Below are 14942 nucleotides of genomic sequence, written 5' to 3'. Positions count from 1 at the left end.
CATTCAGGTATCAGCCTCGTGTTACATTGCTGGCAATCGTCATGGGATTTTTGCTGTGGTGCAATTCGAACCACTAACCGTCTTGTCTCTGGTCTGTCAACACCTTTTTAGGTCACTTTCCCATACACATTAATCACGAGGCAAACATATCCTGCTACTTTTCTGTGAGTTTCTTTTAATCCTTATATATTTGAGGCTGAGTTTATTTGCCAGACTTCTCTGCATGCATATCAATCAGGATGCCTTTTCACCTTCTTCGATAAGTGCCTTAATCACTCTTGGATGGCACTGACTGAATAGTTTGAGTTGTTTAAGGAGACTACACCTCTCTTAATCCACTGCAATCATAAACGTATGTGTGTATATTATTTCACGCGCATGCATACACCGTTACAAGGATCTTGGCAGTGGAACTTTTTTATTATCACCCAACACAACCACCACCAACACCTTTTCTCAATTCCTCAATCTGCATATGGAATGTATCATGTGAGCTGTTCAGGAACAGTCACAAACCTAAGAAACCCACCAAGCCTAAGAAACGATCAAGCTCAAATGGATGCAACCCCTTTATTAACCTTTCAACGATCCAAGTACTGCTTGAAGAGCTGTCGATGGCTCCAAATGGCGAGTCGGTGTGCAGGACTTCGCGGTAGGATGGGATTAACTTGTGGTCTGCATGAGTGATACAAGATAATAAAATGGTCAATTTATCCGCGGTGAGGGTTGAAAAAGTGCTGGTGACTGGCATTTCAAACCTTGCCCTTTGAGAAGCAAAAGAGGGGGACTTGAGTAAATGTACTTATAACAGCATGAAGACCAAGGTGGTCTGAATGTAAAGTACCTCGTAACAACTACTGTTCCCGATGGGCTTGTAGGATGGCCTCGAGGTATGCACACTCGCCTCCGAGCTATCTTGCCTGTGTTTGGATCCCGTTCCAGCTATAAACTGTCATCCTGGTGTTTCACAGGAAAGGTGATTCATCAATGTGTGTGCCATCCCTTTGATGGACGTTAAACTGGCGTACCACCTGCTGACATTAAAGATACCACCGTGTCTTTCCCAAAGAGTAGGCGAGCTATCGCCGACACCATGAACTCAAACAATGTTCCAAAAAAAAAGCTCAAAAAATAAACAATAACATTTTTTCTTTTAAATTCCTGCCCTAACCTTTGTTGAACGAACATCAGGTCTGGTCAGCTAGTTCGTGAAAGACAGGCCAAACTTCCCGTGGCCAACCCCAGACGAACATGGGAATAATTGGAGCCATTAAAAAGACATCCATCCATCCTGATTTTAGAGAATAAAAAAATTAATATACTGTGAATAAAAGTAGGTATGTTTCGTGCCTCGTATTTATCATTAAATCCTCGGTTCTTTGCTTTCTTTGTCTCCAACAGTGGTGGGTCCACCCGATCAAACTTTCAGGTAATTAGTAGAATCAAACTCGTGTTTTGGTCTCATTCGGAAGATCCAGCCAGTGGATGCCATCCCACATGTTGAAACAAAATCAAACATAAACGGGTTTTGCAGTTTTCAGACAATTCTTACTTTAACTGCGATGCTATCCAGTGAACTTGTAGTAACCCAGATGCTGGTGTAGTATGGTTCCCACTTTCCCAACACCAACAAAGAAGTTCAGCAACATCTCTCATTTGCCCAAGGTCTTCGAAGAGATGTGCACTCCCTCCATTGGTTCGGCGCTGTGGATCTCTCCTGTGCTGGCCTGGGACTAAGATGTTTATCATGCATACAGTCACGACGCGCTTTAAAACCAATCAATGGGAATGCACCCTTTCCCTTTTCAGCTGTTAAATTACACCGTGCCACAAGATCAAAATTCGTGCTGCGAGCGTGCCTTCACTTGGTTTCCTCCTTTTGCACAAATTTCACTTTACGGTGCATGCTCACGTTCGCTGTCTGTGGCACATGCATATCTATAAGAAGCCTGTGATTTAAGGTGTACAAGTACATGTAAACCAAGTGCAGCAATTACTCGTGGAGCAGCTGTACAACAACAATGCCACAACAACAAAGAGGGTGAAATAAACCGCAAACTGCTCGCTCTTTCCCACTTTGTCACTTGTAAACAGCTGTTACTTTCTCCCCCGACCTGATATGCACAAGAACACCCAGGCCGGTGATACCCTCACAGCTAGGTGCTACTAGTCGTAAAAGTAGAGGCCACATAGTCTGAAATGCTCTGCAAAACAGGAATTGTGGAGCAGGACAACAGAACACAAGAAAATGCGAGTAACCACAGCTTCAGAAGCTTGGGCAGATCTCAAAATGTTCACCACTTCCTCCCACATCCATATAACAACAGTTATTGGCAACTCATATGACACAGGAAAATTATTGACAGACTGCACATGCGTTATACCTTCCTCCTTAAATTTATCCAGAATGAAATCCCTCACCATATTCCATTTACATATTTCACAATTTGCCCCCATCCCTCACCCCTATCTATGGAATATGCAGATGGTTCCGAAAGATTCTAAGCTTAATTCAGGACGTCGATGCAAAATTTATTTTCACCATGCAAGTTGTGTGCTCCCTGTGGTGACTGTTCATGGGGGTTGGTGTGGAAAACAAAAGGATGATAGAGTCGGCAGAGAGTGGTTCTTATTGCATTCGTACAGCAATAGCAATGCAGACTACACATTGCATGCAAATGATATTCCACCACCCCCCACCAAAATGTCAAACAAGTCGACCGTACATAGTCTTTCATCCACGGCTGCATGCTGTGCTAACAACAGCGTCCACTTCGACAGAACGAAGAGTGCGGATTACAATGCATGAAGCTTTTCAGAAAAGCAGCTCTCCCACTCGACCTGGTATCACACAGCACACCTGGTGTCTAACGACAACCAAAAAAAAAAAAAGCAAGCCATCCTCCGTGATCAAAGATATCATTAAGACATCAACGTCGAGTGTTGGGGTTGAGAGGGATATGTGCTGCACGCTGGTTCTCATTAAATTACTCATTTGGCGGGTAAGAGCATCCATGCACTACGATTGTTCGTCTGTTTCCGGACGGGCCGCTTTCAGCAAAGGACGTATACAGCAGATGCAGCATGCCCTCTCGCACAATGAACAGCACGACCTCGGATCTGCGACTTGTGGAGAAAACACGAGGCAGTGCCTTTCTGCAGCCTGTGAAGCCAGCACAAAACGGAAAGTACCCCAAAGGCTGCTTCAAAATCATTAGCGAAAGCCTCTTACAAGCTTAAAATGTGCAAGTATCGTTTTCGCCGGAGGTGTTTTACAGAAAGGGGAAACACTTTTGACCACACCGAGCCCAATTTTAAGGCAACGTGCAATAAAGAAAAATCTTAGTGGGGGGGGGGGCAGTTACACGAACATGAAATAAAAACAAAACAAAATAAAAAGGCCGGCAAAAGTTAATTGAGAAAGTTACAAGCAAATCGGCCATGTCATCAAAACATGTGTTTCACTGTGTACAACGGATATTTGGACTCGTCAATGTGGAACGTTGCACAAACATGTAAAAAAAAACAAAAAAAAAAACATACAGAACGTGACATCAAATATTGCAATGCTGATGAGGATTTTTTTTAAAAGCCCAATGAAAACGACACACAAGGACAGGAGAAAGAAGATAAAATAAAATAAGATAAAGCCCCCCCCCCCAAAAGAAGTCAACTGCCTCACGAGAACACGTGTGCACTTCTTCGGTAGCCATATTTCTGCAAACGTGTTTGCAGGCAGCATTACCGAGCATGAGCGAGCAGTCATCGACACGAGCAGCGTGTGCAGCGTGCACAGCATGCAGTCCTTTCTCAGTTTCAGCTCACCAACAGGAAAGGGTTCTCAAAACGGTGCAGTGATGCCTCGTTCGGTCGGTGCTGTCGAGCGGGTGGTAGATCCTTCCTGCGTGGCCACGAACGCGATCCGTCTGGTGAAGCCCCGTTTTTGGCAGAATTGACAAAACTCAACCGTGCCTCCAAAAAACCCGAAATTAAAAAAAATAAAATATATTGCCCTGCTATCCCCTTTCCTACCTTCAGATTCCTCTCAAATAACCCTTTCAGATCATATCTTTCCCCCTCCAGCCTCTTTGGCTATTCTCACAGAGGGTCAAGTTCAAAAGTCTTGTGGGAGTTTTGCTTGTTCCTCAGATCTCCAGGAACGAGACATAATCTGTTAGCCGTGCAAGTTGCTGCTCACTGGGTATCAGAGGCATTGGCAAGGATTCTATGATTTTGAAAGGGAAGGAATGAGGGATGGAAAATGGGAAAAAAAATCAATGAAAACGCAGTTATTCACTTCACTTCATTTCTTGAAACGAACAAAATACTGTGTTAACACAAAATAGCTGCTTTTGTAGGAACATGTGGAAAACTAATCAGTATGTGCCAATTTACAGGTTATTTAATATACAAATAATTCAGTCACGAGTCTAAGCTTGGGTGGTTCTCAACATGTGAGAATGGACTCTGATTTTCAGCTTTTGGCTCGATGCTGTAACTCATCGATTCCTGTTCTGTGCCTGTGATGTTGAATATTGTGCGTGTTTGTGTAATGTGTGTGCTCTGCATTGCATTGAAGTCTGTTGGTGATGTGTTGTTATATGTGCATGTGCAATGTAGCAGGGAACTTGGGTGTGTGTGTGTGGGTGGGGATGATTTAAGAGATTAATAGGGGATTGGCACATTACAGAAGGGAGGGCCAAGTTTTATGAGTTTTATCTGCTTCGACGCAGCACGAGACCTTGTGGTAAAGCCGATTTCTATTTATTTTACACGTTTATTTTTGGTTGTATATTTTTGGCAGAGTTAAAGATGCTGTGATTCTCGTTGGGAGTGACGAGGATGGACAGGATAAGGAATGAGTATATTAGAGGGACTGCGCAGGTAGGACGGTTGAGAGACAAAGTGAAAGAAGCGAGATTGAGATGGTTTGGACATGTGCACAGGAGGGAAGCGGAGTACATCGGGAGAAGGATGCTGAAGATGGAGCCGCCAGGCAGGAGGAGAAGAAGAAGGCCAAAGAAGAGGTTCATGGATGCGGTGAGGGAGGACATGAGGGTGGTTGGAGTGTCAATGGAAGATGTGGAGGATAGAGCGAAATGGAGACGGTTGATCCGCTGTGACGACCCCTAACGGGAGCAGCCGAAAGAAGAAGAAGATTTTTGGCTGCCGTCCACCTTCTTCCACATTTTCAAGTCCAGGAACTTTACCCCCTTCTTTCCATCGGCCCTTGGTTTTAACTATCGTGGTTTTGAATACCACGACATTTTCAGGACCGTAACCCCTGCGATATTTAAGGGTTTAATGATACATACTTCGACTGGCAGCAGATTTCACTCAACATGCATAAAGATCGTGACCAAGTTGATATCATCCCTGTTTAGCGCACATGATTTATGTAAAGGCCCAGTCACACCTTGACGTTTTAGCCAGCTTATGCCGATTTTTGCAAAAATTTGTGGAAAACACTGGTACACGTCCAATACGTTATGGTTACGTTTTGTATATGTTAAGACCACGCTGAAAAACACTGCCATAAGTGGTAGTACGCTGGCTTTAAACGTTGAACTTTTGGGTTTTCCTCAAATTTTTTCATGCTTGAAATTTTACGACGTATGCCGGCGTATGACTCACACGTTCCGCATAACGCTGGCATAAGTTGTAGGCACGTTACGCGATCGTTGACACACGTTACTTGTAAGTTACTCATAAGTCGAAACACGTGGAGGTAATGTTTAGCGTACCCGAAACTTATTTCTAGCCTATGAGTAACGTCTTGTAAGCACGCGACACGAACGTTGTTCACACTTTGCAACACGTTACTTGAAAGTACGACTACTACTACTACTACCAACATCGACATCACTAAGTTCTCTCAAACTACTACTACTACTACTACTAATAACATCGACATCATTAAATTCTCTCGAGCTACTACTACTACCAACATCGACATGACTAAATTCTCTCGAACTACTACTACTACTACTGCTACTACTACCACCATCGACATCACTAAATTCTCTCGAACTACTACTACTGCTAACATCGACATCACTAAATTCTCTCGAACTACTACTAATAACATCGACATCACTAAATTCTCTCGAACTACTACTAATAACATCGACATCACTAAATTCTCTCGAACTACTACTACTATTACTACTACTACTACTACTACTGCTACTGCTGCTGCCACTGCCAGTGACATTGACATCTACTCAACGTGGAGTCAGAAATACTGACGGGTTCCTCTTGTGAAGCCCCATTTGTATATACCAATTCCCCTAAACGCTGCCAATACGCCATTATACGGTAGCTGTAAGTTAGAAACACGTTCAGTAAGTTATGTGGTCGTCCGGAAGACGTCAATCAAATTCGTCTGCATACGCCAATGTGCGTTTGAGATACGTTACACATAGGTTCAAAGCACGCTACTAATATGTTCAAAGCACGTTACTCGTAGGTTAAAAATTAAGTTTCGGGTATGCTAAACATTACCTCGCCGACGTGTGAAAACGATTGCAGAGCGTGCCGAGAACTTACGCCAGCGTATGCGGAACTTGTGAGCCATACGTCGAGTACGTCGTAAAATTTTCAGCATGCTTGAAATTTCACGACGTACTAGACGCACCACGTAATATACCAGCGTACTTCATTGTTTTTCTTCGTGCTGCTAACGTATTCACAACTTACCCATACCGTATTCGTCGTGTCCCAGCATTTTAGACACATTTTTCATAGGTCGGCATACGCTGGCTAAATCGTCAAGGTGTGACTGCGATGTTGACACTTCCACTTTTCAGGCGGTTATGATTTAAATCGGCGAGCGGCAGGTTTTTAACAGAGAACGCCACGACTCCGTCGGCGATACGTGCAGCGCACTATGACTCAGTTAAACTATCGTTGGGCATAGTTTGTGAACACCAACAACAGGCTAAGCATTCGTTGGTATAAGTTATCCTTAACACAACGAAACGTTCTGTGCCCGTTAGTAATACGTTATGCATACGACAAACACGTTATGAATACGACCAAAACTTAAAAAAACCCCTCAAATTTCAGCGTACGCCAACGTTTTACGTGCGTTTTTATACGTTGCCATTCCTGGCTAAAACGTCAAGGTGTGACTGGGCCTTAAGCAAGACCATGTCACGATAAACCAAATTTTGTACATGTAACTCCGTGGTAAGACGAGAACTTGATGGTGGAAAAACCGGAAAACACCAACTCTCTCGCACCATTATGATATTATTAAAGAAACGATGGCATATTTGTTACGGCTTGATAGCAGTTGTCCCAATTGGTTTCTGAAATGATACAGTTTGATAATTTTAGGACTCTGAAATGATGCAGTCTCAGATACAGAAATGATACAGGTTTCTCATCAAGTCATGAATTAGTCTCCACCGTAAAGGGTTTTCGCAGCGCTCGTAAATGATGTACCAGAAGTAACGCCACCATGACTTCCCAGCAAAAAGACGGATGGACAGAGATATCCAGCTACTTAAATATGTAAAATATTGGAGAGTTCATGGAACACGATACCCCACACAGTGTTACACAAGGATACACAAGGAAACTTGACATAGGAGGCGGTCATTCGGCTCATCATGCCTGTGCCGCATCAACACCAGACCAATTTTATCCGTCAAAATGACAATTTCATTGGGGGAATGAGGGGAGGAATGTGGACGAGACAATGTGGCACGCCCAGGGATATCCTGAGGGTGTCAAAATAAAAAATGGGGAATATATTTGTTTTAATTATTTAAATAAGAGAGAAAATGTTTTTTTGGGGGGGAGGGAGTGGAGTGGAGTGAAGGTAGATATTGGGTGAGAAACACACAACATCAATCACACACCACCCCTTGACGAGACTCCCAGAAACAACACTCGCACAGATGTACACAATCACACATCCATACTCGAGCAACCCAAAAGTTCTGCCAATATCTCAATACCCTCCCATCTCCAATGCTTCTAGGTACTTATCTAATTCCAATTTAAATCTAACTACAGTTTCTGCTGCCACTCCCTTTCCATGGAGACCATTCCATGCATCAACTACTCTCTGTGTGAAAGACACTTGCCTCACTACAGTCTTCACTCTCTTTTTTACTCTCAGGCTATGGCCCCTGGCTTGAGCACTGTCTATTGCTCTGAATAATTCATCTGCACTTATTTTATCTCTATCATTCATTATCTTAAACACCTCGATCATATCACCTCGTAACCACCTCTTTTCTCGTGCATAAAGCCCTGTCTCCTTCAGCCGCTTCTCATCGGTGAATCGAGCTGGGCCCGGAATCAATCTCGTCGCTCGACACTGAATCCACTCTCTGACAGCTATGTCCTTCCTGAGTTGTGGTGACCAAAACTGCACACTATTCGAGATGGGGCCTCACTCAGTGTTCCAGTATATACTTCGACTTCAATAAAATAATGATATTAAAGATCGTTTTTAAAAAAATCCAGAAGTTTAGTGCTACTGAAGTGGCCTCTGACTTCCTTACAGAGCTATATTAGCAGTCTTCTTCCTTCACCCTCCTCTCCTCCTAACCTCCCTCTAATCCCCCACACGTAATATGGATAAAACTCCTAATACAAATCAACCAATACATTAGTTACATTGATTGTGATCGCCAGTGAAACATTAATTGTACATCAAATGTCAGTGTTATCCCCAGACATGCCAATGGAGATTATGTAAATTCAAATGCAAAGTCCATACACACTCAATTATTTTGCACAAAAAAGTGGATTTCGCTTGATCATGAAAAGGAAATTATCTTGAAACAACTACTGTTGTAAACACCATTGTACCAGCAGCTCAAAAGAAATAAAAATAAAACCAAGAAGAATGTTCAGCTTTTGAAATCGACCAACGTTGAAGCAAATAAGTGAAATACGCAAATGGCGGAAGTCTGGTTTGGATGCCAATACATTGTCTACCCCAGCTGTTCTGTTCCACTTGGATTGTGAAATTGATTGAAAGGGTAGATGAAGGAGAAAGGCAGGACTCACCAGGCTTTTTGGGGATAACCATCCTGGTATTGGTATCAGCCTGCCATCCATGCTCAGTGACTGCTGTTTGTAGAAAATAAAACAGAGTTTGGAATAAAAATGTTGTAAATCTGGATTCTGCAGAATCTCCAAATCATACCATACTTTGTACATGTGAACAACAATTTCCTAGCAATAAATTAGCTAGCAGTGGCATAGCTTCAACACGAACACACAGCTTTTCTCAAACCTGATGAATTAAGAAATAGTTCAACGCAAATATACATCCAACATGGGACCAATAACATTCGAGGCTTGCTCCACTTGGAATTAAGGAAGAATATGATGTTGAATCGACACAAATCGGCCATTACAAAAATTATTCATTCCATTCTACTGAAAAACTTGTTACAATATACTTTATTATGTTACAGTATGGTCAGATGTGTTGAGCACACTCGCCTCAAAGCCGTCTCGCCTGGGTTTATTTTCTCAGCCCAGCCATAAACTATGCTATCATCCTGATGTTTCACCGACAGGGGATTCATCAACGCATGTGGCATCCATCGGATGAACGTTAAACTGGCGTGCCATCTGCCGGTGGGTGGACGTTAAAGATCTCACAATGTCCTTAGTGAAGAAAAGGCGAGTTATCACCGGCACCCTGAACAAATTACAAATTTGTACCTGAACTGCTGAGACAAATGCCGGCTGGTTCATGAAAGACGGGCCAAAAATTTCCACCGGCCAACCCCACAAGAACGTGGGAATAACTGTGGCCGTTAAAGAAGAAGATGTTCAGAGGTGTTGAGATTTTACTTTTAAACAAAAAGTATGAGAAACTGATTGATCGACAGAGAACCATTTCATTTGTTCCTCTAGTTTTGCATCATTTTCCATTCTGAAAAGTAATTATTAGTGTCAAAAGCTCGACTTACCATCATCTCAGGCTCCCCTATACACTTATTGGAAACATTTGCACCATTTTTGTTTTTGAGACTGTACTCAGACAAGTGCCATGCAAATGTTCAAAAAGGTTGGCAGGACGAGTGCAGCAGTAAGCACATACCCAGCATTGCTTCTGCTACAGGAAGGCCCAGAAAATCTGCCAAGTCTTCGATGCTGATGGACGTGTACGCTTGAGCAACCAATGATAACGCTCGTTTTTGCGTGGCTTCTACGATTACATGAGGCATGAGGAAAATAAGCAGTGTACAGTATTTCGAAAAGTCAACGTGCAAATCGGCATACTGGGAACATTAGCACAAAGACTAAAAACACAAAAACCTGTTATCAGCAGAAAATATCTCAACATAGCGAGGTATCTTTGCTCGAAGCACAGCCATTGTGAACAGCCGCTTGCCTCGGAGAGCGTGAAGGATGGGCTGAAGCGCATCAGACCATGTGTAGGATCCGACAGTGCTGTATACACCAGGAAAATCGCGTTGGCACATCCTCTGCCCAATGGACCACACAGCTCCCAATTCAGGATTTCCCTGGAATTGGCATAACAAGAACACAAAAGCTAAAAACATTATTTTGTCTGTATTCACTCAAAGTGTGTAATAAACAGATGGTCCTGGATTTTGCATTCCTAAACGTGTGTGCTGTATGCAGGTTTAAGGAGAACGTGAATCTTGTGAACCAAGTACGCAGTTCGGGACAAACGTTTGTTTGCCCCAACAGGTGCCTCCATGGATACAAACATGTTAACTATTGGAGAGTTGAGGTCATTCATATCCTTAAAATTTTATAACCAAGCTTTTTCTTTTGTCATAGCAAACAATGGGAATATTACATGGAGTTAAACGGTAATAAAGAAAGCCTTAAAGACACCCACCGCTGCGAAAAATGGGAATCATCAGCATCTCCACCCCTACTGGGAAAATGTGTGAAACACTACCTGGAAACTACAAATAATTTTTTTTTAAACCACCCATGCCAAATTTTTTTTCCTTCATCATTGGGGAGAGAGAAGGAAAAGGGGAGTGGGGGGGGGAAGGACTTCTTCAAGGCAAGACGTGTCCAACTCATTTCATTTCACTGCTTTCAGGTAATCATGTTATCGTTCATTTTCGCATCAAGAATGTCCAAGTTGTCGTTCATTTCAATATTCACAATATTGAGCATTCATCGCTTTTATGTCAGCAATTAAATGACCCAACAACTGAGCAATTATTAGGATACATAAATAAATAAATACCTAATGTTTCACATGCTCCGTTGACACCTCGTTCAACTTCTCACGATTCCTACATTCTGCTTGTGGAACTCCTGCCTCCATGGTGTTTAACAACAGAGCCTTCAAAATTAAACACTTAAATTCTGATTTCCAAAGTCAATGTTATGACAGCTGGAGGCACTATTCCATTGCCTGAAACCAGTTGCCATATGCATCTCCAGGGAAGATGTTTGCAACACACTGGGCAGTTAAGCGTAAGGATAATGACTGATGACTCGTGGATGCAGGCGGAAAAACCCTGAAGGCACCCACAACAAGCAAAGCTGTGCAGCGATGGTGTAGATCCATGGAGAGCGAGAGAGATGGAAGCAGCGCAGAATCACAGGATACACGCACTCACGGCACATACCGCTGATCTAAAGCAAATGTCACACTTCGGGCCTCCTCTGTCCGTACTCTGCAACTTCCAGATGAATAAACTCGAGAATGTGGGTGAGACCTGGTCCCAAAATCCCCAAACACCAACGTTTTGTCACTTGAACCTCTTCTCCACTGAAGGACCAAAATCCCATGCCAAATCACATGCTGCTCCTGCTGATGCACTTACTTAAATTAAATGGCCTCTCCCAGTGCTTCACCCTGGCAGTGCCTGGTTCAACCAACTCCTCAATAAGTTGGCTGGCTAAAGTAACAACAGTCAGTTTTAAACAGCCAGAGTAGACCAGGCAAACACATACTCAAAAGTTCCGGCACATCACCAGACAAATACACTGCTCGCTTTTTAGCTTGAATACATGCAGTACAGATATGGCTTGCAATTGGTGGTTCAATTGAGTTTCCTTGTTGACCATGATGGCATGAATGGACTGCCCTGGGCTTCTAACATAAACCAGACTTCCCCGGGTGAAAAAGTTATAATGGATTTGGCCGAGCGATGACGCCTTCAGTTGCATCTGGGCTCCAATGTACATCATTTTCAAAAGATTTTCTCTTCCCCAACATCTGGTGGTTTTCACCTCAACGGTTTAAGCATGTAAAATAAATACAAAAGTTGTGTAGATAATCCCTTTATTATTATTATTTTTAAAGTTTATCAGGTTATAACTAATGGGAAGTAACCCACTGCATTCTGATGATGAAAAATCAATGGCTCAAAAGGGTGGCCGGAAAGTCGCCTTACCCCCGATAAATTTCTCACAAGTCCCTCCCTCCCTTCTGCCCCCCTCCCACAACCCCCACTGCCATGGTATGCAGCAATACTGACTCACTGATGTCATTATCAGTTGGAAGTTGAACAGCATGGTGGACACAACCTGTTATTGTCAAAGAGCGTGAAGGATGGGCTGAATTGTGTTTGTTATTGTGTTTGAGTGAATGAAAGAGTACACACAGGCCAAAAAATTGCACAAGTGTGGACAGTTTTCGTGCTACACTTTCGAAAACGTTCTCTACCAAAGTAGACATTGTTAAAGAGGGGAAAACGGGCTTCTGAAACAGGAAGTGTGAAAGACAAGAAGCGCAGCAGAAGACCGGTAACAATAAAAACAAACAAACACGTGCACTGCTGTGTTCGCGTCAGTTGACCTGTCTCTGAGAAAGTCAACAAGAAAGAGAGCCAGTAAACTTGGTATACCACGGACCACTATGAAAAGACACAGGAAAAAAGATCTTCAGTTGAATCGCTGGCGTCTATCATTGGTGAATGCACTGAGATATGCCGACTCGGATTGGCACTGTGCATCATGCGACATTTTGATTGACACCTTCCCGACTGCCCTGTCTCGAGGAAAAGTGGTTTTGCCCAAAATGGCTCTTCCTCTTGTTCACCTCTCAGTTTGACTTACTTGGTTTAACCGAAAGTTTGAGATCCTGTGATTGGCTGTTGGTGGCATAAATCGGGAAGTGGGGATGGTGATGGTGGAGATGACTGTTCCTGTTCTTGGAGAGTGCTTTTGAACTTTGACTCAGAAAGCCACAAGGAAAGGATTTGTTCCAGACAAGAGCCTGAATGCCTGATGGTTGAATGAGGGTGAAATGCTTTGAACTGAGACCTCGGAGGTCAGCAAGCACACAAAGCCATCAAGGGCCTTCGGGGGTTGATCGTTCCGTTCTCCATGTACCTTATGCCTGCACGTTGGCTGCTACCTTCCTTGGGACGTCTCATGGTGTGGATCGTTCTGTTCTCCCTCACCCTTGTGCCTGCCATTTGACTGCTACCTTGATGCATCACACCAGAAGTGAACTTGGTGATTGTATGGATTACTGCCAACACAGGTGTCATTTCCATGGGGGTTGGCAATTGGCCTGGTCTCCTTTTCTCTACCACTAGATGCATATATCTAAGTATATTCCTTTGGTGTAACCAATAATTAGATTAGTGCTTGACCCTTGTTTTGCTTTGTATTTTGCCTGTCATAACATGTGCCATCTATCGAAGTTCATGGGCACTGATTGTGTTTTTCTGGTCAAAGGAAAATCCACATTTCACAGGGGTGTGATTCACAGGGGTGAATTTGATTGGTTGTGATCGCTGTTGTAATTTGACATGTCTGTTAAAGGATCAGCGACCATGACCAAGACTTTGGCGGGCACCTCGTGACTGCTCAGTTGTAATTGGAGATCAGGCACATGATACCGAATTATCGTAACACGTCGGCTGGCTCGGTGGTCCCATTAGTGTGCTGTGTCACGTGATTGGGTTTTCATATATCATGCCTCGCCCGCTAGGGGTGGGAAGAGTGTTCTTCTGGTCGTGCAATAAAGCGGAGTTGATGCTGGCTCGCGTGCTTCTTGCGTCCCACCGCACCTGGTACACTCTAGTTGGCTGACGAGGATGGTTGTATACAGACTTATGCCCGTTTTCGACGGGGACGACTTCGAATTGTTTTCGGAGCAATTGGAATGCTATTTCCACGCGAACGATGTGGTCGACGAGAGCAAGCAAAAGTCGATCTTGCTCACTTCGCTTTCGCGGGAGCATTATCGGCTGCTGGGTGATTTAGTGGCACCGAACAGGCCCCGGGATGACGGGCTGGCGTTTTGGGACATTGTGCAGAAAATGAAAGCACACATGGCGCCGGAGAAGTCGTTGCAGCTCGCTCGATTTCAGTTCGATCGCCTCTCGAAAGGGGCAGAGGAACGCGTCGCTGATTTTGTGGCGCAGATTAAGCGTGCTTCCGTGGCCTGCAAGTTCACGGCGGGGGAGCGGCCAGCTCGGCTCAGAGATCGTTTTATTGCTGGTTTACAAGATGCGAAAATGGTTTCAGCGGTTTTACGGCTGAAGGATGAAGCCATTACATTCAACTCGGCGGACAGCACGGCTACAGCGGTCGAGCAGACTCGCGGGGATGTTCGAGCCATCACCGGTCACGCAGGGTCGCGAGCACCCCAGGACGCGCGCACGACCTTCGATGCGGGTCGGACGTCGCCGCGCGTGCGGAGAGGTGACCCCGCGGACATGCTTGGGATGTGGAGGTCGACACCTGCGCCGTGCATGCCCGTATAAAGGCAACGTGTGTTTGAATTGTCACAAGGTCGGTCATTTGGCGCGTGTGTGCCGTGGGGCGCCGGCCACCGTTAAAGTCGTGGACGGCGATGTGCGAGGCGACTCGGGGCGGAACCAGCGGCCATTGTTGAGCCTGTTTTCAATTGGCCCGGCGACGGCGCGCCCGATGACGGTGGAAGTCGAAGTGAACGAAACGCCGATCACGTTCCAAGTCGATACGGGAGCAGCAGTGTCGCTCATCGGCGA

The 14942-nt window shown here is 44.3% G+C and overlaps 1 protein-coding gene across 3 annotated transcripts in view; it reads right to left on the bottom strand.

Annotated features, from left to right (window-relative positions):
* Positions 1 to 2269: 2269 nt before the first annotated feature.
* The window catches only part of COPS8 (COP9 signalosome subunit 8), a 29020-nt gene continuing 16347 nt past the window's right edge, over positions 2270 to 14942 (bottom strand). For 2 of the 3 annotated variants that reach the window (XM_085874734.1, XM_085874737.1), the window contains exons 4-7: positions 10373 to 10505; positions 10079 to 10186; positions 9031 to 9093; positions 2270 to 4225 (exon numbers count right to left, since the gene is read on the bottom strand). In XM_085874734.1, coding sequence (XP_085730860.1) covers positions 4146 to 4225; positions 9031 to 9093; positions 10079 to 10186; positions 10373 to 10505 — 384 coding nt within the window. In that variant the 3' untranslated portion in view covers positions 2270 to 4145. The remainder of the gene's footprint in view (positions 4226 to 9030; positions 9094 to 10078; positions 10187 to 10372; positions 10506 to 14942) is intronic. The other variant, XM_085874735.1, reaches the window with a different exon arrangement.

This window comes from Eptatretus burgeri, chromosome 3 (genome assembly GCF_056783735.1).
Source record: "Eptatretus burgeri isolate ZD-2024b chromosome 3, Ebu_testis_v1, whole genome shotgun sequence".
Taxonomy (NCBI): domain Eukaryota; kingdom Metazoa; phylum Chordata; class Myxini; order Myxiniformes; family Myxinidae; genus Eptatretus; species Eptatretus burgeri.
This window is presented reverse-complemented; position numbering and strand designations above follow the sequence as displayed.